Raw genomic sequence first — 22,280 nt, 5'->3', positions numbered from 1 at the left:
GGTAAGAAAAAGCTTTTATAAAACTTAATTTACCTTGACAAGAAGTCTGTGAAAGAGAAACGAAAGGGATATCCGTATCGTATGATTTTGACCATGTCTAGGACACCAATATACTGCAGTTGAGCAGACACATAAAAATTGTCAAAAGTATCCGGCAACTTGGAGTTATTAGGCTTTATACAATGAATAGAATGTGGCGTGCAGTTCTGTAGCTTCCCAATAATATCTGTGAGTGATTTCTGTGGGAAAAAAAAAAAAAAAACAAAACAAAAAAACAACACAGAACGATTCTCAGTCATTATTATGCAGGAAAGGCAACTGCACAAAACATGCTCTTGTAACTCTTTAAAATAAGTTTCTCAAAAGATATGTCACAGCCATGTAAGAGGCTTACACATGAATATGATTTTTTCTGCCACTGCAATTTGTAGAGACTAATTCTGCCTTTTTTGGTTGTTGTTATTGATGTTGTTGTTGTTTTGGTTTATGCTTTTTTTTATTATTATTATTTTTGTTTGTTTTAATATTGCTGTCCAGAAAATGTTTACTAACCCTGAGTTGTACTGCCACAGTGGTTGGGCCCCCTCGTTCCAGTTTTTGAAGAAATGAGGATGTCCCCTTCTTTTTCAACAGCTGTAGGGAAAAAAAAGCACACAACAGAATCTTTAACTCAAGATGGGCACTAACAATTTGCTTTCATTATTACACAACTTGATAACAAAGGCAAACATGTACACAAAGAGTATGTCATTTACAATGATTTGGTTTTAAGAAAGAATTGGGAAGGAGGATAAAAATCTGCCTGCGGAGCTATGACTAACAATAAAATTCTGATTTCAGAAGCAGCTGCATACCACTGTAAAGATAATATTCCTTTTCTGAATAATTGAGCAAAGCCATGTGGTTTGGAATTTTACTGTTGAAGCAGGACTTGTGCAGGTAGTATCCCATACAGTCTGCATATTTGTAGGACAACTCTGTAACTCTCTGAAAAGTTTCCTTATGTCTTTGGCAGATGCTCAAGTGGCTAAATGCAAGCACAGGTAATTAGAAAATGTTGAAGGCAAATCAATAATTTGAATATTTTAAAAAACCTCTCTTCTTTTCCTGTATAAGTGAATGCAGTTTAACTTTTGTTAAAGTAATTTTCAACTATATTTGTCATAAGTTATCAGTAACTTTATATTATGTTAGAACTAACGTTATGCTTCCCATGCATCGTAATTGGGAGTAGAGAATGAATTTATTTTATACTGTTCTACTTCCTATCTTTGAGAAAAAAAGGAAATAAGCAACCTAAAATATATACCATTATCTTTTTTTTTAAGTTTTTACAGAAAGACTGGGAAACTACTGCATTCTAGAATTTGGCCGAGCTCTTAGATTCAAACGTCTGTATCAAGGCTCTTGACTTTTCTTTTTATTGCCTTTCTTGAGTCCACTTACACCATAAAACTCCCTTTCTATCAGGTCAGCACATTCTGGCCCACTCCTGCAATTTTCCTATTGCTTTAAAAAAGGGTCTATTTCCACAGTTTGGCTTTCCACAGCCAATTTCCATTAAAAATATTGCAGCGTTGGCAATTCTCTACTCACTTTGCTAGATTCTGGGATCTTTTTATTTCAAATCTTACTTAATAGGATGCAATAAGATTTTAAAGGCAGAACAGAAAAGTGAGCTGTTTGCTACAGGTTTTTTCATAAAAAAAACAACCCCCCCCAAAAAAAACAAAACCAAAAACACCAGCCTGACTATGATATTTCTTAGTTAATGTTTACAAAATGTTTTAAGAATATAACTAAAAGCTACCTCTGTACTTACCCATTTCTCCCAATAAGTTAAGTCACTAGTCCTAAACCATTAGCTGAGTTAGTGGAAGAGCCAGGAAAAAAGCTCTGGATGCTAAATTTTTTGCCAGCTGTCCTGTTTTGCCTACACTTTCCATGGGAAATAAGTGTTTTGTTCAGTATGAGAGACAGAAAAGAAAAAAAGCAAAGCAAGAACCAAAAATGAATTTAATTCAATCTCCTTGGATATCTCTAGGTATGGCTTAAGAACAAGACTACATCACCAAAGCTGTACTTCCCTATTACTCTTGAATATACAGCTATAAGTTGGAAAATATTATACCTCTAATCTACAGAAATAATGTATATAGAAAAAACTCTTCAATCTCTGTTAAGAAGCCAAAGCCTTCTAAAAATCTCCCTTTACAAGCACAATATTTAAAAGCTTTAACCAGAAGGCATAGCAAAAGTTTTGCAGCAGACAAGCTCTTCAACAAACAGTCAGTGAAGCAAAGTGATCATAAAGAAGAGCAGTGAAAAGTCAATGATCATAAGAGCCTTTTGATTATGATGTAGATTTACGTGACTCAGCTAACACTATGTGAACTGTGAAGCCCACTGACTCTTCCAAAGGAAGCGAGAGGAAAGCAACACCATACATTAGGAAAAGATTACAGAGAAACTAGGGAGCAAGAGCTGACGTCAGCAAAAGAGAGTTGTGAGAGTATTAGTGAAAATATTTTTCTTTTATGTGAAAAGGAAACGCAGCCTTCATGCATTACAGAGACTTGAGAACTTTATTCCTACAAGTCCTTATGTGCTCCAGAATTATGACCAGCTTTTGGTCTACCGGCTTTCATGTCTATTTTGGGATGGATTCACTGTTCTGTTGGATCCTACTACAAGTAGAGTGTTGAGTTCAGAGAGGTTGCCTACTCTTACCTCTGACAACATGTTCCAAAACAATGAAAAAGTCACCAGTGAGACCTGAGAGGTCTAACAGTAGGTAAATGCATGACCATCTACAGAGAAATCTGTGATTGTATAACCTAACAAATTGCTAGGATGGCAGATGAGAAGCTGAAAGGACAAGGAAATCATAACAAACTCCTATGTGACTTCTGGACCTAGATGTGACCTTCTCTTCCCTGGATATGGAGGAGTCTAGAATATTCACGCACAGCAGCATGAAAACCTACCATTTTACATTTCTCATCAAATTATAACACACATTATACAATGTATTATATGTATCTGTCTCAGATTTTAGCTATAAAAGGAATGACATCCTCTGGTTGATAATTCTTGTCTTAATGTCCCTCTTCCATTTTCTTCCTCTCTCTTTTTTTTCTTTTTCTTTTTTTCCTTTGCTGCCTTTTCCCTCAGGATAAAATCCAATAAAAATACAGTAGTTACGATTTTCCAAAATGTCGTCATTTCAATTCTAAGCTAATGAAAAAATGCCTGTTACATTGCATTTTCAATTACAATACCAACAACAAAACAATAACATCATTTTAGCTTATCACAGTGGATTTTCGAGGCTATGCAGGTGAAAGGAAAAAATTATGTGAGACAGGACAGTTATAGATTGGACTTGATCCACAAAAGAAATTAAGCGCTTACCTACTTCCAGCTCCTTCATCAGGTGTCTATTCCAAAAAAGCAGTAGTGTTGGCACTGGAACAGTTTAGATATATTATGCCCTGCTTCAGTCATCCAGGACAGCATACTACCTTGCTTAAATTAGGCCAATTTAGTACCTACAAACTAAGTTGTGTACTGTCTTACTTGCATAGTTCATCTCAAAGCCTACGTTCAGGAAACCAAGCAACCCTTGCCTCTGTGGCTAGATGAAGGATGACGGTCTCAACCACCTTCCATCTAACACCCAATAGTTTAAACCATTCTCACTGAATCTGGAAGATCTGACTTAATTTATTGTGCTTCCCAAAGGAATTTGAATACTTTATCTCACTCTCAAGAGAGTAACTCCTGGTTAAAAGCTATTTTGGACTGGTGAAAAGCCTCAGTTTCAGAGGTCCCAGCTGCATGGTGTTTCTCTCAGCTTCATTAGGCTTCTAACTTGGACATGCCTTTCATGCTTCCTTCCATGTATGGGACTAGGATCTTTTTCAAAAGCTTAGGAAACTTCCTTTAGGAAGCTATTACTATAGCAGAAAGGCACCTAAATGCACCTTGTGATGCCTCAGCTGTTTGCTAAATATATTCTCAAACCAACACCGTTCACTTCAAGTTATGTTTTTCCACTGAGATTACTGACAAGAACAGTAGACAAGAATTACGGTACTATCAGCAGTAAGGCTATGAGGAAACTCTCATCGCTTTTCTGTGGAAGTGCTTGCATAAAGCCCTCTAAAAGACACATGAGAGCAAGCTCCTTAATCCCATGGTAGAATCAACTTTGTGCAGCTGTAAGCCAAAAATAAAGTTGCACAATTGAAGAAGCTTGGCAAGGCAGCTGGTGCATCGAGGAAACTACTTGCTTCTTTTCTAGAAGGAGGAATTCCAAAGCTTTATCAAGAACAAACTCTGCAAACCATGTGATTTCTCCTCAAAAGAGAGATGTCCCATGACATTAACAACTATATTTTAGTACCCTACCAAAGTTTTGTTTGTTTGTTGTTCTTTTTAAATTTTGGGGCTGACTTAGCTAGCAGAAAAAGAGGCAAGTTCAGAAATGTACAAGTTTGATTTGTAGAAACATACAAGTTTGTTTTCGAATCATCTGAAAAATGTATATGCAAGTAACTATATAAACTAACAATTTACAGAGTTCATCTTCATACAAAACCACAGAAGAGTCATAAATTCTTACCTTACTGAGCTCCACGTATTTCTTTGTTTCTCCACCTGCACAGGCTACTGATGTTTTTTTATTCAGCAGTGCTGCTTTACATCCTTTGAACTTAAGGGAATGATATGGAGGAACAAGTGATCCAGTCTGTGTCAGTTTGGACTGGAACAATTGATTGATGACTACATTTTCACTGGCTAGAAAAAAGAAGAAATTAATGCATGAAAATAAAATACAGTTTAAAAACCATATACATAAAGGAAGGAAAAATATGCATCCAGTAACAGACAGTTAAAAAAATAAATGTAAAATGAACGGACATCCCAAAAACTATTATTTTATGCACTGACAGTTACCAAAAAGCATTCAATATCTAAGAATGTCAGTCATCAGTAACATCCTTTTTCAACCTATTTCGGTCCTATTCTGAACAAAACAGGACAGAAAACAAAACCTCTTAGGCTGTGATCTGTCCAAATTTAATTACTTATGTTATAATCACATCTGACTTTTGTTCCATTACTGACTACTAATATATCTATCTATTAAAGCAATGTAAGAGATACATGATGCACTATTTATCTAACAAGTAGCATTTAAAAATGATTAAGGCACTTGGCAGCAGTCAATTCTGGATAGCCATTGCACCAAAGAAAAACAATTATATAAAATATAACATAGTAATAGATTTAAAAAAAAAAAAAGGCTAGGTGAAGGACAGAACTATAGCAAGCTAAGTTCATGTTTCTTTGCATCAAAATCACATTTAAAATATTAAAAAAATAATAATGCCATACATATTTTTGATGTAGTGTGATAATTAGCACAGAACAAATTATGTTCAAGAGATGTTTTTAAACTAAAACTGTGAATCTCAGGACAGATAGGATACTTCATAATAAATCCAGTTAATGAATAAATGGAATAAAGGTCATTAAAAATGCCATTAAGTTTAGCATAACAAGTAGAAATCTTCAGTTTGCTATTTAATAGCTGAGTAAAGACATATTTACTAGATGTTTAAATATAATAGATTTGCTTCTTCTTTCCTATGGAGATTATTATTGCTGACTTAGCACTAATAATAAAGTTATAAGATACTAAAGCAGATACTTGAATAAATTTCAGCACTATCGGTGGACATAGTCCTTTTTTAAATATGGACAAATGTAATAGGTAGCATTAGGAAAGACATTAAAATTTTGCCCTTCAAATCAAAACAGATAAAACCTATGTTATTAGTATCTCCTGGTTCATCTACAGGACATGTATGTTCCACCTTCGAATATATATATGAAAATGACTTTGATGCTGTTAGTGTATTTAAAGATTTTTTTAGCTGCGTAAGGAAACTAAATTCAATGAAAAACAAAAGAAGAAAGCACTTAAGCTATACATCTATGTAACTTATCCAATTGACACAAAAGGAAAAACATCACTGACAATTAGTAGTTTTAAGTTCCGAAAGTCTAAGTCACTTAAAAAAGAAGGAATGTAGCCCTTAAGTCACTTAGATCCTTTTAAATATTCTGCCTTCAGAATTTGTCCATTAATTATATTTATTATTATTTGACTTGTTAATTATATATATTCACTCGCTGCAAATCAAATGTTTTATATGCAATCCAATTCTCAATTCCTCCCTTTTAACAGCTGCATAGATTATTAAACAAAATAGCAAAGATGATGTAAAAAAAAACTGTTTGAGAGAATGGAAGAATGCTCTCTTGTAGAATACACTGGAAATTGATGATAAAACTTCTTGTGCTATTTAGTAGATAATCATAGAAATTCCAATAGTGAGAACAGGAACTATAATCAATAGGATTATATTCAAGATTAATTCTTTCCTTTCTTTTTTAATCCTTCATGTATACTATTTGCCTTTGAAAACATCAGATATTTTACCAGAGAGCTTAGTTTCACAGTAAAATTGCTAAAAAACAATATGCTGTAACAGCACGGCTGATTTGGAAGACAAATATTTCTTCCGAAAGTTCTCCATTTCTATTGAAAGAAATACAAATATGTAAGATATTAAGGGAAGACTGCACTAGTTGGAACAAAGACAAATAGCATCTCAGGGTGTATTGACATTTCCCTGAGGAAAATGTTGTTTTTCTTCAAGAAAGAGTAAATGAATTAGGTTTTTAATTATCCAATTATGAATCATTAATTAATAAATGGAGATGCATTATTATTAGGCATAATTATACAATATGCACATGGAAAGGTAGTATTTAATTTTGTATTTCAATGAACATTTGTATCTATTCACTGGAAAACAAGAATGCCCAGATGCTGCTTCTAAAAACGATACTCAAGCAGTGAAGATGAGGATGACTTTCTTTTTTTTTTTTTTTTGAAATAAAAATATGTATGCACTATCAAAAAAAAATGAAAATCAAAGTCCAGGCTTAACATCTTGATTTCTAACAAGAACAGCAACCACAAAACCATTTACTTACTTTTCATTACAAATATGAGATTTTGTGAAAGGGAATCTTTATTTTTTTCTACTGCACCAGCAATTTCGTAAGTAACCTATAATAAAATATTGTGACATCATTAGTAATGATCACCACATCTATTAAAAATATTACAGCAGTAGAAATGAAGCTGTGGGTTTTTTTCCACTCAACAGTTAAAGTCTGGCACCAGGTAATGTCTTTCAATCCTTTCTTAATAACAGTACTAACCAGAAGAACTGGTTGCTGAACATAGTGTCTCTGTGAGAAATTTCATCAGACTGATTCCAACACACTTTCACAATGCAAGGCTGAATCAGAAGTGTATAGAAAACAGTAACATAAACATTACTTTCCCCATAGGATGAGGGCATCAGTTGTAGCCCATCATGTTCACACTGATCCTAGCAGACATGAAGCAATCTGACTCCCAGTTCACAATCACAGCATGCTCTAGTCATTTATACTGCTTCTGGATGCAACTTCAGTCTATAGGTTATGTAAAAATTCCATTTACCCTTCTAACAGCTATGTACATAAGGACTTTGGAAGACATCAGCTGACTGATGTCATAATTTCTAGAACAGACTGTCGAAGTGTTTCTCCATCTGTCATCTGAATGCAGATAAAATAATGTATGTGTTTGGTACTCCAAAGTGAACAAAACCCAATGCTCCAGACAGACTTCCTGAAGGTACATCCAAAACAATTAAGTATGTCCAAGTGCCTGTTTTAATATTGAGCCTACCTCAGCTCCTATTATACAGAAAAGCAGCACTGAGACCAAAATGCAGACGCTGAGTCTGAAATGCCAGTTAAAACTTTTACATCACTATTATCCGATTTCTTTGCTCTCGTCTTTCCAAATATAAGCTTATTTTGTTTAAAATAACAATATTTTACAACACAGAAGTATTAAAATAACAGAGTGAAACAGAATTTTCATATCAATAATCTGTGATTATGTTTCACATCTTGGCTAGTAGGGCAACCAGTACTAAATCAACTTTGGGCACAATTTTAAAAATCAACTGTGCTACCTAAGTTCTGTTTTGAAAACTAGACTAACTACAAATGATGGGATTTATCTCACCTTATGTAAGTATGGGTGAGTACAACTCAGGCACACATGACTTCTGTACATATGCAGGAAAAAGGTATATATCATGACTCATCTGCCCTATTTTTCAATGGGATGCATTCCATTCTAGCAAGAGCTTATTCCCAACCACTGTGAGTGTACATTAGATGGCCAGCCCTGATATGCAAGTCTCCAGCTGCAGCTGAGGACACTTAGCTAAATGAAGCAGACACACCGAGTCTAATGGCTACAATCCTTCAACACACCTAAATTTCACCAACAAACCATGATGATGCCCAGCCTTTATCTGACTGGTCTGTAGAAGAAAAGCAAGGATTGGACTTGCTAGACTTCAACTTCAACACCAAGAGAGAGTTAAGTGTCTAAATCAAACAGTTCCTTGAACAGAAGATGCTCTAGAACTAGTTAACAGGAAATAAGTATCTAATTCCATCTGGAATTGTAGTCATTTAATTTGGCATTGTAGAAAGATGTCTACTGCCACCCAGAGCTGGGCTGCCCTTATCTCCTTCTTACAACCACTCTTTCAAATAAACCGACTTCTTGTCATTTATTCCTGTTGTTTTTTATTTATTTATTTACTTAATATGGTCAACAATTGTGTTTACTAATTACTACTATTATAGATGCTACTCCTCAGAAAACAAGACAGAAACACCCAATTCATAGGACAGATTCAAGGCAACCTAACTACAAAGCTTAGAGCTTCTTCAAGGCCTGCTACCTTACTGAAAACTAAAATCAGCCCATGTGACAGGGAAATGCACACTTTGCCAGTTTTTCTAAACCTACAAAATGAATTTCAGTACCTCTGCTGACTGAGGAGGAACATAATTTCTAGCCTCACAAGGCAATTTTGTTAGCTTGAGAGGACAGGCTGTTCTGCACTGACAGAAACTGTTTCTCCTCTTTATGTTGAGACCTGGAATATTAGTTACATCTCTAAAATTTTTCTGGATCATATTCTGTTAGTTTAGAATTCTGTGCTGTATGCATGCATAGCTTTAACTTAGGGAAGGTTTTCCTTCTCATCATTCAAACTCTAACATCACCCCTATCCTGGAGCTTGTTGTACTTATTCGTGTCCCCTCAGGTTCAGGCTATGACAGTACCTAAACCAGTGCTTCCTGTTTCTCAGATGAAAGCTCTCATCATTACACTACTACATGAAGAATAAGTACTACTTCATAACTTTCTGAATGAAAGGGAAATTCTACAGAAAGCTTACTTCTGAAAAATAGGTGGGTGTTTGCTATCTTTTTATGGGGACAGCAGAATGCAGCTAGTTAATTCATAGAGTTTAGAAACAAATTGCACAATAGTAGAATCCAAAGAGAATTTTTAAGTCAAGCAGAAAAAAAAAACCTACTGACAGTAGTATCACCAGGAGTAAGCAGATACTTGATGAGAATTTCTTAAAATAGCTTGTTTTTCTCTACCTTGGGACCATATTTTTACGTAAAATCTAGTTCAAATTTCTTACTGAATCTATGTCTCTTAGGTATTTGGGCAATTTTTATCCCTGTATATTTAATAAAGCTGTAAATTTATAATAAAGATAAGTAACACTAATCAGTTCATTAATTTTCTTTTCCGTTGGGTCATTTGACAATTATGTAATGCTATCTCACTCATGAAAAAGATTATATGACTTATTACGTGTATAATCTGTTATACTTAGCAATTGTCAGATGATGTAATTAGTATGGCATCTGCCATGGAAAAAGTATAACAATAGATTACATTAATTTCCATGACAGTTCCAACAATATATAATTTTTTAACTGCATCTCATAAGAACATACAACACAGTAAACTATTAGAATAATTTAAGTACATTATTAAATGTTTTCAGTGTACTTAAACTAAATGTTCTGCGATATTGATCCATAAAAGATAATTAACAGAACTTATTTGACAAATTCATAATGCCAGTTCCTAATTGAGCATCTTAGGCTTTGACTAAACTAGAAGAAGAGAATTACTTGGTGGAAAGAGTAGGTAAGTATAGCAGTGGGAGATAATACATTATGATTAAATGTGTACATTGAAATGGAGAAGGTTCAGTACTGGGAGTAGTATAATACATAACCAACTTCTAGAACTATATTCATAAGACACCTCTCATAACACATAAAAAGCATAAATGTTAACAGGATTCCCTTCCACAAAGACATTGCTAACTCTGTAACTTTTCCCATAGTAAATTGGTAAATTAATTCACTGCCTAAGGACATGAAAAGTGACTCAATGAAATGGCGCTCCAAAGTTCAGTATTTGTTAGTTCCACAAAAGGGAAAAAGAAAGCCTCTCCACAGTGCCTATTTTGTTAGTGTTATCCTGGCCCCCTCAGAGACACCAATCTACAGAGGAACTCTGCCTAAAGCACGTGTATTTCCTCCACTTAATTCCCATTGGTTTTCTGAAGTAAATGTGGCCAAAACTCTGCACTAATTAGCACTCAAGCCCAGTATATAGCTATTTTGAGGAGGAAAAATCCCAAACAAATGTTATATGATTCAGGTAGGAATTGTGCACCAGCTTATCTCATGGTTCTGGTATTATAAAATACACCCCATATTCCCACTTCCATTTATTGTAACTGTTTGATCTGTCTTGCTCTATACGATAAACATTTCAGAGTAGACTGAAAGTAACCAAAGGTAACAAGATCTTTAGATAATATCTGAACCAGTTGTTTTTATTATAAAGAGTGCACAGCTCCATGCTGTTTTGTTTCAGTAGAACATTAAAAAAAGAAAGGGATTGGATTTGCTTCCCTACATAAGATTAGAAAGAAAGAGAGCTTAAACTAAGCACACTGGTAGTGGGGAGGTCAAAAAATCATTTAGTCCTGGACATTCAGGGGAAAATACTGAGTAATACTTCTAATATTACTAGTGATAGTATTTAAGAACTTGAATCTATCATTTTTCTTAGGTTCACTGGGCTTCTCCCCCTCCCAAAACAAGTCTTGGAAAGCAATGAGTAAATACTTTATAAACATTCTATAAAGTCTTATTCTAACATTCAGATATAAATAGTATAATATTAAAACTAGAAGGTATTTAGAAAGCAAAGGGGAGAGATTTTTTTTTTATTATTTTTTTTGTTAAGCTGAGCCTGTAAATGAGTGTCCAAAATCAAGTCTACTTAAGGAAAGAGAGAGAGAAAGAGAGAAAAGGAAGGGAGGGAGGGAGGAAAGAAGGGAGGAGAAGGGAGGGAGGGAGAGAAGGAGGAGAGAGGGAGGCAAGAAGAAAGAGAGAAAGAGAGGGGAAAATGTACAACTATCTTATCTGTGTGAAAAAGTGAATCTTTGTCAAATAACCTTTATAGGCTTTGGTATAGCTTAGACGAGACTGATTTGATTGTTATGTCTGGGGATTCAGCCTGGGGAAAAAAATAGAGAAAATGAAAGCATCCTTATTGATTAATCCATCTCCTTTTGTTTTTTGATTTACAGGTTCAGTTTCAGAGTCTGCCTGGGATATATAAGGCATTTCAGAGACAACTGCATTGATGAAGGTGAGCTGACAGCTGAGAGGTATTTTTGAAACTCGCATTGCTGAGAAATGGCACAGGCATTGATCTGCACTTAAAGGACATTATGTGTACTGCTTTATAGAGCAAAGAAGTTGGTCTTTTGGTCTGAACAATTTATTACAGTACTAAAAGTCAAAACAGTGGCAAGGAAATAGTGACAAGGGGCTTACCAGATTTGTTGATGCAAGTATAAATTTAAACTGCATAAAGCTTAAATTATGACACATTATTCAGATTACAAGAACAATTAAATTGCTCATTACCTCAGACAATGGTATGTTAAATGTCACTACAGGTAAAGCTGTGTCTCTTGGCATTGTACTAAGATAATACATTTCTGGTTTACTTATTAGCATATTGATTCTTCCCTTAAAATAATAATAATAACAACAACAACAATTTTGAGTTGCCAAGAAAAATTCAGTGATGGAATACTATTCTTCAAAAATCATGACTATCAGTAAGGCTGAGATTTCAAGGCGTATGAAAGCTCTATATGAAGCTCTATATTACATGAGTGTGAATATTAATGTTATCAAGAAAAGTATCTAGAAATTCAGTACTATGCATTTTTAGTAGTTTCAGACAGTGATTAAATGTATTGATCAAAATCGCACCCCCAAAACACCTATTTCCTCCAGGCAGCAGGGAATACCTACTTTTACACCAGGCAGCAGAAACAAAGCAATAACCTCTACAAGCAGATTTTTTTCCAGAAGAGATCAGACTGCTGGTGTTCAGGGCAATGTGTAAAACAACTTTCAGATAAAGGCTTCCACGAGAATTTTTAGTCTTACAAAACCCAAATCATTCTTTTCTACCTTCTGCCTAAACTGAACAGATAAGCATTTGTCTTAGAGCACTTGGATATCAAGACATTAAAGGGCTCTTAGAAGAGACTTGCAGTACATCAAGGCATTGTAGGATTCTGTTCAGCTGCAAAATTAAACTAGGAGATAAAATAAAATACCTGATATTATCAAGTACTATTATTCACAGCATCCTTTGCTAAGCATGTCATCATGGAGTTAACTACTGTATCATAGTGCTCCTGCAGATAAAGGCAGATACAGTGTGTGCAGGCATAAGAATAAAATTCGAGAGAAATGAAGAAAGATTTATTTGCTTCCTTCCACAGGATGGTTCTGTCACATTTGTGTAATAGAGTATTCTCTCTTGGCTTTCACTGAAAAATCTCACTTATGCACTGATCTTTTCTGTGTGCAGAAGCTTACTTGTGCATGTTGTTTTTCTTTTCTATCCCACTTTTTCCATTCCAAAGCAGTCAAGAGCATAAGAAAAAAACAACTAAGGTCTTTCTGAATGGTATCATACATAGAGATTTTCTTAAAACATTGTTTGTCTAGAAAATCAAGCATGGATTCCAAATTTGGTGTTGTTTTCCCTTACAGATTACTCAGAGCTTCTTCCCCCATACTCCTTCCTGGATTCATTTTGATTCTGGGCCTTTCCAGACCATTATCTCTACTTCTCTTAGTACTGCCTGTTCTGAAATACTGTAAGGCTAATTAGGCTTGGAACAACAGTATGGTATGTGCAGTCCTTGGGAAGGCTACTGAGCATAAAGTATATGGGAACAGGTGATACTTCACAATGCATAACAATAATCAATCAAAAATACATGATGGTGGAAAACAAAGAAAACTTTCCTATGACTATCCTAAGATAAAATATTGAGATATCAACACGTCAGACGTCTTCAAGATTGCACAGGCACATTTGTGTCAGTTATAACTTCCTCATAATATAAGGCTAGAGATACTGGTATTGTTCACAAAAGACTGTCATCTCAATTAAATATCAAATGGCGGGTCACTTCAGTAAGGCAGCACTTTTAATAGCTGCTTTTTGCAATATAACTGCACATGTGAGCTGCTTAAATAGCTACTGTAATGGTAGCTATCTGAGTTAATACATCAGAACCCAGTTCTTTTTGGAGTTAGAGCTACATACATAACCTGTTGAAAAGGAGCCTACACCAGATCCAACTTGGAACATTAACTTTTTTTTTGCTGCATATGTCACAGTTCCACATTGACTGTGAACTACAAAGCAGTTAAAAGTTTTGTTACCTAGGGAAATCAGGCTGTCTGCCCTCACCTTCTGTTAGACATAAAGCCTGCATTCAGTGTTACTTCCACAAACAGTAACCCAGAGCCATTGCTTGAATACAAATGATTAAGACTAGAAGTGAAGAATTTTAACAACCTGGCACATTTTACTGATAAATCTTCTACCCTCTGGGTCTGGTTCATCTTTCAGCTATACTCATGTAAATAATGAGAAGCTTTACCAAGTTAAAGGTGTTACAATCAGAGAAAAATTGTTATAAGTGAAAATAAAATCAGCTCCCTGGTTGTGAATTTGGGGATTTCTGAAGGTAACGATACAGAGGAAGACTGCTTCATACCAAACTTGTTTAAACTCATTTAATTGCTATCAGACTACAAAAGTGAGTACCAAAGCATGTCAAATTATACTGTCACTTCATATATGAAATTCTCATTTTTGAGTGCCAATAAAACTTGACATATTTAAAGTCCGATCTATTAACAAATTTCATTAAATATAAATCACAGATAACTTATAAAATACGTACAACACATAGTAATAGCGCAATCTCAAGAACAGCATCAGCAGTTTTAAAAACTTGATTTCTTAAAATTCAACTGAGGAAGATGTAGCCATTTATAAAAAAAATACATGTAAGTAATTATTTAGTTAAACAGTGCTATCATAAGATTTTATGTAAATTCCTATCATAAATCCCTGGAAATTTCAACCAGTGATAGCTCAATAAGAGTTCCATGACATCGGAAAAGAACAAGTGTCTTTAAAGATCTTGCTCAGTCACTGTTAAAGTAGGGGCTGTTAAGCACTTGCACAGGAACTCTTCTCTTTTGGCAGTGACATGAACATTTTAATGCCATATGGTTGCAAAGTACAACCTGACAGTCTGGCATAGCTCCTAGGCCAATGTAAACTGAAGGATCTCCACTGACTTCAAAAGAATGTGTGAATTTATATTACTTGAAGAGCCATCTATTTATTCATAATTTTAGATCAAATGTTATTACTATTATTAGAAAAGGTCAAACAAGAGTCTATGTAACAAAGGAAAAAAATGTAAACAACCATGCAAGGATAAAACACGCATTAATGAAAAGTGTACTCCGGACCACTCACAGTTTAAGTTGCAGAACCTGACACCTGAAACTTCAACGTTAATAAATGTTCCTACCCAGTCCTTCTTTCCAAAGTAAGAAAACTTCCATTTTCAAGAAATGTGCTTATTGCTGTGATTGATACGGATGCCTTGCTGCTGCTTTCTTACCATTTTTTTGGTGTATGGAAGCTTTTTAGAACTGCCTTGACAAATTTGGATAATCACAACACAACTTCATGAAAATATATTTACCTAAGAACTACAGAACAGATTTACAAAGGAATTTAGACATCTAGTGCCCTTTGTTAGCTCTTCACTCTATCACTTTAAGTGCTAATAAATTTCACAAAACATTCATTGCACTGTCATCTAACTGTCTCAGTAGCAGAGGTATTCAAACCACTTACCTTTAGCAAATAATTTGGGCCTAAGTAGAAGGCCTCATGATGAAAGTAGAGCCACCAGGGAGCTATTTGGAGTATTTAGCTTAAGAATTTAAGTACTGCCCAAATATTCTTTATCCTTTCCATAATGACCACAGTTGTATCATTGGCCGGGAATGAATTTGCCTGCGTCAGAACACCGCTGATGCCAAGTGAGAGCCACAAAATAGACCTTTCTATATATATTTCAATATATTGCTGCAAAAGACAAATCTGGTCAAAGAAGCCTAAGCATGCACAGCCCTATTTCTCATCTCTCTGGACAGCTCAGGGGACATAACGTTTCCTAGAGATATGACAGAGCCAGCAAGTCTTTTTTTGGAGGCAAGTCTTGAACTTATCTCGCAAAGAGTACCCGCTGCCAATAGTCAGTAGCATAAATCTGTTCCACCTGAAATATTTGTCATAGCAGAAAGTGTTATCCAGTGGAATACCTTTAGCAACACAGATGAGAGCTATTTTTCTTTTGTTCTTATCCTTGCAAGAGCTCACTTCTGAATCCAAATTGATATTTTAGGAGCATACTGGAAAAACTCCCAGCGTTTGCTACATGGAAAATCACATGGAGGTAAGGTTGCTCTAATTACCTTTCACAGAAAGGAGCAGAAAAGCTGTTACACTTGGTTTTAGCATTGTAATATGCATTCCAATCAAAAAACTTTATTATAATTGCCCTGTTTCTTGGTTACTGAACTCAATTCTTCTGTCTCTTGCTTAGGTAAAGAGAGGAGCACCTAGGTGTCAGTTATTGGGTTGAGCTGAAGTACCTGCAGCGTCCATGTGGCTTCTGAAGCGATTAGTTAAGAGGTCACACAGCACCAGTGTGACATGAAAAAGCCAGATTCTGCAGGCTTTCCTGAGTTCCTGGGTTTTTAAAGTCACCTAATATGTAAAGTCATCAACCAATAGCAAATATGTTCATATTTATGAACAACACAGTGCATGTGATCACAATGTTGTGGATCCTATGCACATCAGCTGAACACAGATTCTCAATTTGACACATAAAGCTTGTACGGGATTCCATTAGAGAAGTGACAGTTCATGGAATCACTGCTTAAGATTTGGAGAGTGTGAAAGGACACAGTGCTTGTTTCAGATGTTTGTTCAGAGGTAAGGACTGATTCCTGCAACTTTCAGTTTATATTCTCACCTGATTTAAGTGGAAATTTTTTAAAAGAGATAACGGATAACTCCACTTTATTATGCCTCTACCATCTCATTAGCTCATTTCAAATACTATACTTAGAACAGAGAGAAGTGGCAGCATATCATATTAACTATAGAAGACCGACAAGTCAGATTACAAGAAAAAAATTAAATGTATAACTATTTCGCTTGATTATGGCCGCAGGACATTGTGGAGGGAATGTGAAAATGAGAGAGTATTGGAAAGAAAATGGTAACAGGCCTATCTAACAAAACTGATTGTGCTTTTGCCATGAACAGTGAAAAACATTCATCCTGTTTCACAGACAGATTCAGAGACACAGCAATGTTCGGAGATTTCAACGGAAAAAAAAAAAGAAGAGAAAAAAAAGATATTTTAGTTAGATTAGCAACAAAATATGCATTTTTTTCTTGGATCAGATTCATACTGGTATCCATGGTACCTAAGGATCTGCAAAGAACCTATACTGCTCTGAAATAACTTTGGAAAGCAAAGTAAAAGCCAGCTAAAAGGAGATTAAACATTTATGCAAGATATCACAATCTCCCCTCTTCCTAATAAGCAGTGAAGACACAATTTAGGAGTTGGAATTACTTAGACACAATCCTGCTAAAAATAGGCCTGCTCAACATCTACCTATTCTGTAACACTACTAGAAAACACCACAGGGGTGTTTACCAATTCTATACATGTACTGCATTGATACTAAGCTGTCACCTGAAAATTCATCATTAAAAAGTGAATTGTTATTTACAACCAGATGTTGGACAGCCCTTGCAGAATTTACTCCTTTTCACTAACTGTGTGTAACCAATCACTCAAAGAACTTACCCTGCCAGCATAATGCATAACAGTGAAGGTAGAGCCCTGTTCCTTTGGTGCGAGGTTGCCATTTCCATCTTTTGTGGAGGAATACACTGTATTTGTGTCTGATGCATCCAGGTAAGACTGAATCCGTTTAGAAAGACTCTGTTCCACTGACCAATTAGATTGGCTTTCTTCATCTAGCATTGACAAAAAGCCTGATGGTTTCTGAAATGAAAAATAGACTTTTCTGTTTTTATGCAGCAGAATTCGTTGCTTGTGAAATAAAACAGCTTGTAATTTAGCAGGATAAACATGTAACACATCATCTTATGGAAAGAAAAGGAAAAAAAATAAATAAATAAATATTCTGTTAAGTCTCCAAAAGATAACTCTGCAATAAACCTAGGGAATAATCTTTCATTTGCCAAAAATGATAATCATTGCTGATCTTTTAGGAAACTGACTGGGCTATGTTCTTGTTAGAAATTTTACTCCAGAAACTAGTTCCAGACACAAAGAAAACTGCTGAACTCACAGCAGAGACTGGTCAGTACTATCGCTGCATCCAGGATATGGCATGATACGTAGATACTACATGTGAATCCAGGTGGGCAGTGAGTTTCTGTAACGTCTTCTTCAACCCTAGATTGTTACAAAGCTGTTAGCCCTCAAGTTTTAAGAGCAGATATAATGACCACAGACTTTCTCAATAGATTCATAAATCAGAAAATACAGCAAAGCAATGTATTAATTGGAGATGTGGAGTATGTATACAAATACAAATGATATAAAGTGAATCTGAAGACTACCTGAAAGAAAAAATCCAAGGCTGCAGTATGGTTTCCTGGAGAATACACAGTTTCTATGGTAACTCCTTCTTGCACACATTCTGTTTGCTCTTGTAGGAAAAGTACTTCATTGATATACTGGTGTATCTTCTCATTGGTCATATTGATGCACAGCTATTGCAAAACAAAGAAAACATAAAGATTATAAGTTTACTGGATAATTAATTGGTGTAGGGTTTACTGTACATCTAATATTAAATTTGATGAAACATCATTTCACAACATATTATCTCTCAGTAGACCACTGATTAGGAAGACCCTAGGGAAATTTACATTTTAACAGCTATTAGTATTAAACTCAGAATAAACAGTTTTCTGTCTGCATAGATCACTGTGAATTCTCATAAGAATCATCAAATACCACCCCTAACAGTGCAAATTTATTCTAATTCCATTGATTGAAGTAGAGCAACTTTAAGTATAAACTGTTATGCTCAGTGTTCTTCTGCTGTATATATTCAGGGAAACTTTGCAGGTGCAATGGGCTTTTTGAAAAAAAATACCTACACATTTACTTAAGATCCTGATTATGTAGTTATTTTAGTATTAGCAAATATGTTTAAACCCTGCTTCCACATAAAAGAGCACCAGAACTCACTGGATTTTGTTCAAATAGATCATATAAAACTCCCAGCAATATTTTACTAGATGACTCCCTCCATTTTATTGATATTCTAAGGGAAAGTTGGCAGGAAGACAGTCTTCAGTAGAAAAATTCAAAGTCTGTGAAGATAAATAATATAAAAAACTCTCAAATATTTTCTTTGATTGCCTTTTAAGACTTGTAGTGACACTTTTCTAAAATAAATAGTTCAAAACAAACCTTGTTTCCATATACCAATAGGTGAGGGTTGAATCAGCTTATTCTGGGACCTTTTTTACTTTATTCAAAATTCATAATCTTCAAAGAAGTTTAATAACTTTGTTGAATAAATCTTAAACTATTTTATTTATATTAAAATGGAAATTCTAGTGGGAAATTCTAAAATCTCCTCCAATGGGTATTAACTATCAATACGAAATTAAAAAAACAGAAACTTTCAGAGGGTTGGAAGACACTTTATATGAGGAATGATGGAAGGAACGATGCACAAATTCTCTTTTAACATTAAACCAGTCACATATTTGTTTTGGCCATAAACTACACCTTCCATGAACAAATTGTAAAAAACTAATTCCACTAGCAAGACATGTTAAAAATATGAAATATTTAGATTAAGAATAAATATACAGGCTTAAAAAAACAGGTAAGGGAAAGAAAACGAGAAAAGAATAATAGCTGCCTGAATTTTCCATCAACTCCTCATGCTAGAATTGCCACCTTGCATTTCTTCTACAATGAAGTAAGCTACTGTCAGTAACTATAAGAAGAAATAGAACAAGAAACACATTTTGTAACCAAATGTCTGTTACTAATTGTCTTTACCAATGCATGAAAGTGAAGACAAAAGACAGCTTCAAATAATAACACTGTTTTTGAAAAGCAGGATTTTTGTCTTATTTTGTTAACTATGAAAGTATAAAATTGATTTATATTATTCAATTATTTTATGGAAGGAGACAGTTTTTTAAATTTTGTGTCAGGCAAATATATGCTTTGCCACTTGCTTCCCAAACTCAAATTCTAGCTCCAAAATCTCTTCAGAAGACTCTTAACAGTATTTTAGAAAATATGTATAACATTACAAGCTTATACTTCACAGGTCATGTAAAGCTTTGACATGACACATGACCTGTATATTTACAAATGAGATCTTTAGAGAGCAATTTAATTATTCCATTAATTAATTTTACCCTAGGAGAAGCTGACAAAATCCCCATAAACTTTTAAACTCACTGTTCTGTTTAGCAGTGGTTGTGAGCAGCAGCTCTGTAGAATGAGCACCAGGAGAGCAGCCAACGGCTGCTAAAAAGCAAAACACTCTCATCATATAATTCCCCATTTCAGTGTTTTATACATCCCACAGGAAAAAAGGTGATAAATTGTAGGTTTTAAATCAAATGCTTGAAACAGGTTGCTGTAACAGTTAAAGCAATGTACATTGTAAATGTAGAAATTGGATCAAAATGAACACAGCTGCCTTTGCTAACTCATCTTCTTTTGGTCTGTCACATGAGCTTTATAAAATAATGACATGTTTCCTGTCCAAAGATATGAAAAATTGAGAAAACCATTTGTACTTAATTTCACCCATGCAAACTAGATGGAAATGTAGCAGTAATGATTTTTTACCCAAAATAAATGTTGTGGGAGTACCTCTAAGCACTGTACGCTTGCTTAACTTTATGGAGTTACTCAGCATTACCAATGATGCTTCTTGTCATTAAATATGCTTAAACTACTCTTTGCATGCCTTTAATTGGCTCCATTGTATGTCTCTTCACTAGAAACCTTCTGTTCCACTTTCCTTTCTAATCCCAACTCACTGTCATGTGTAGGTGGAAAAAAAAACCACACAGTGTACGTGTCACAGTCTTCATTAGAAAGTACTTCTAGGATATTGCAAGAAAACAAAAGAAAACAAAAAGGTCAAGTTCTGGTCTTTAAACAAACTGAACTTGAAGTAGCATGCAAATTACAGTATTTGGAAAAAAAAAACCAAAGTGCCATCTGGTAAAACTGGTAGACTTTCACCACATTAGCTTGACCTCTCTTCCTTTACTGCATTTGGCCAGTTAGTACTATTAAGCATACTCAAAACTAAAATTAAAGAAGAAAATTATACTATGCTCCAAAGTCTGAAAAGCACCTATCATTAACGTTTTGGGGTTTGTTTGTTTGTTTGTTTTTGTTTCCTTGCTTCTCACTGAAAATAACATCTGAAAAAGCATAGCAAAAAAAAAAGTAAGGGAGAAAACTTGATGACTGACAACCAGTGGGGGACCAATGGATGTAAACATCCTCTGCAAAGCTTGCTTAAATTCTTCGCTTGTGTAGAAGGATTAGCTCTCTCAAGGGATGCATATTCAGAGCACTGAGTAAAGCTTACCCCTGTCATATCAACCCATCTATTAGACTGTATTTTATTGGCCAAGACGATGGAACTATGTCGGCAAGTTTAATTTGTAAAGACATGCTCCACCTTTTATAAAAACATGATTCTGAGATAATGGAAGGCTGAATCAACTTCTCAGCTTCTGTTTACTAAGACGGATAAAGAAAATATTTTTAGACCTAAAGATAGGTAATCACTCATTTCTCAGAAGTATATCGGTTACTATTCCCTCTTGTATCTGCTACTTTAAAAGAAAAAAAGACATATGTAGATACATATATATACACGCATCTCTTTTCTCTTTTACTACTTTGTGCAACAGTTTCTGGATTTCCACAGCTTTTATGCAGAGTACCAATTAGAATAATTTTAATGAATGTATAACACCAGAAATTATTACTTTTCTTCCTTTCTTTTTTAGAACCTAATGCAGAATTCTTGTGTTCCACGCAGAATCAACACAAACTCATAGTGCTTCTGACTCTCTGTCAGAAGAACTTGATTTCACAGAGAATTTATGTTGTCTTGGGCAGCCTGGTCTAGTATTTGATATGGAGGTTGGTGGCCCTGCATGTGGCAGGGGTTTGGAACTTGATGATCCTCGAGGTCCCTTCCAACCCAAGCCATTCTATGATTGTATGACAGTGCTACAAAGTTCAGTCTGAAAGTAATGCCTTCTATTAATTTCCACAGAAACTGCAACAGATATAAAGAGCACAATAACACTGTTTGATAGAGCAGATTATCAGCTAAAAATCACTCTTTTTCAACATTTTCACTACCATTAACTACGCATTTTCACCAGCAACGAACAAGAGCCTGTATGCCACAGTCACAAAAATCTGCACCGGGGAGATCACAGAATCACAGAATCACAGAATCACAGAATTGTAGGGGTTGGAAGGGACCTCTAGAGATCATTGAGACCAACCCCCTGCCAAAGCAGGTTCCCTACACCAGGTCGCACAGGTAGGCGTCCAGGCGAGACTTGAATATCTCCAGAGAAGGAGACTCCACAACCTCCCTGGGCAGCCTGTTCCAGTGCTCCGTCACCCTCACCGTGAAGAAGTTCTTACGCACATTCGTGCGAAACTTCCTGTGCTGCAGCT

The 22,280-nt window shown here is 35.1% G+C and overlaps 1 protein-coding gene across 1 annotated transcript in view; it reads right to left on the bottom strand.

Moving 5' to 3' along the window:
* MYO16 (myosin XVI) overlaps positions 1-22,280 on the bottom strand; it is a 283,366-nt gene that overhangs the window by 80,339 nt on the left and 180,747 nt on the right. Inside the window, 6 exon segments of the mRNA XM_010728547.3 lie at positions 34-239; positions 553-633; positions 4,628-4,803; positions 7,075-7,150; positions 17,352-17,552; positions 18,137-18,289. Of these exon segments, the coding sequence (XP_010726849.1) occupies positions 34-239; positions 553-633; positions 4,628-4,803; positions 7,075-7,150; positions 17,352-17,552; positions 18,137-18,289 (893 nt within the window).

Source organism: Meleagris gallopavo, chromosome 1, assembly GCF_000146605.3.
Source record: "Meleagris gallopavo isolate NT-WF06-2002-E0010 breed Aviagen turkey brand Nicholas breeding stock chromosome 1, Turkey_5.1, whole genome shotgun sequence".
NCBI lineage: Eukaryota > Metazoa > Chordata > Aves > Galliformes > Phasianidae > Meleagris > Meleagris gallopavo.
Note: the sequence above shows the minus strand (reverse complement) of the source record. Positions and strands in the feature narration are given on the sequence as shown.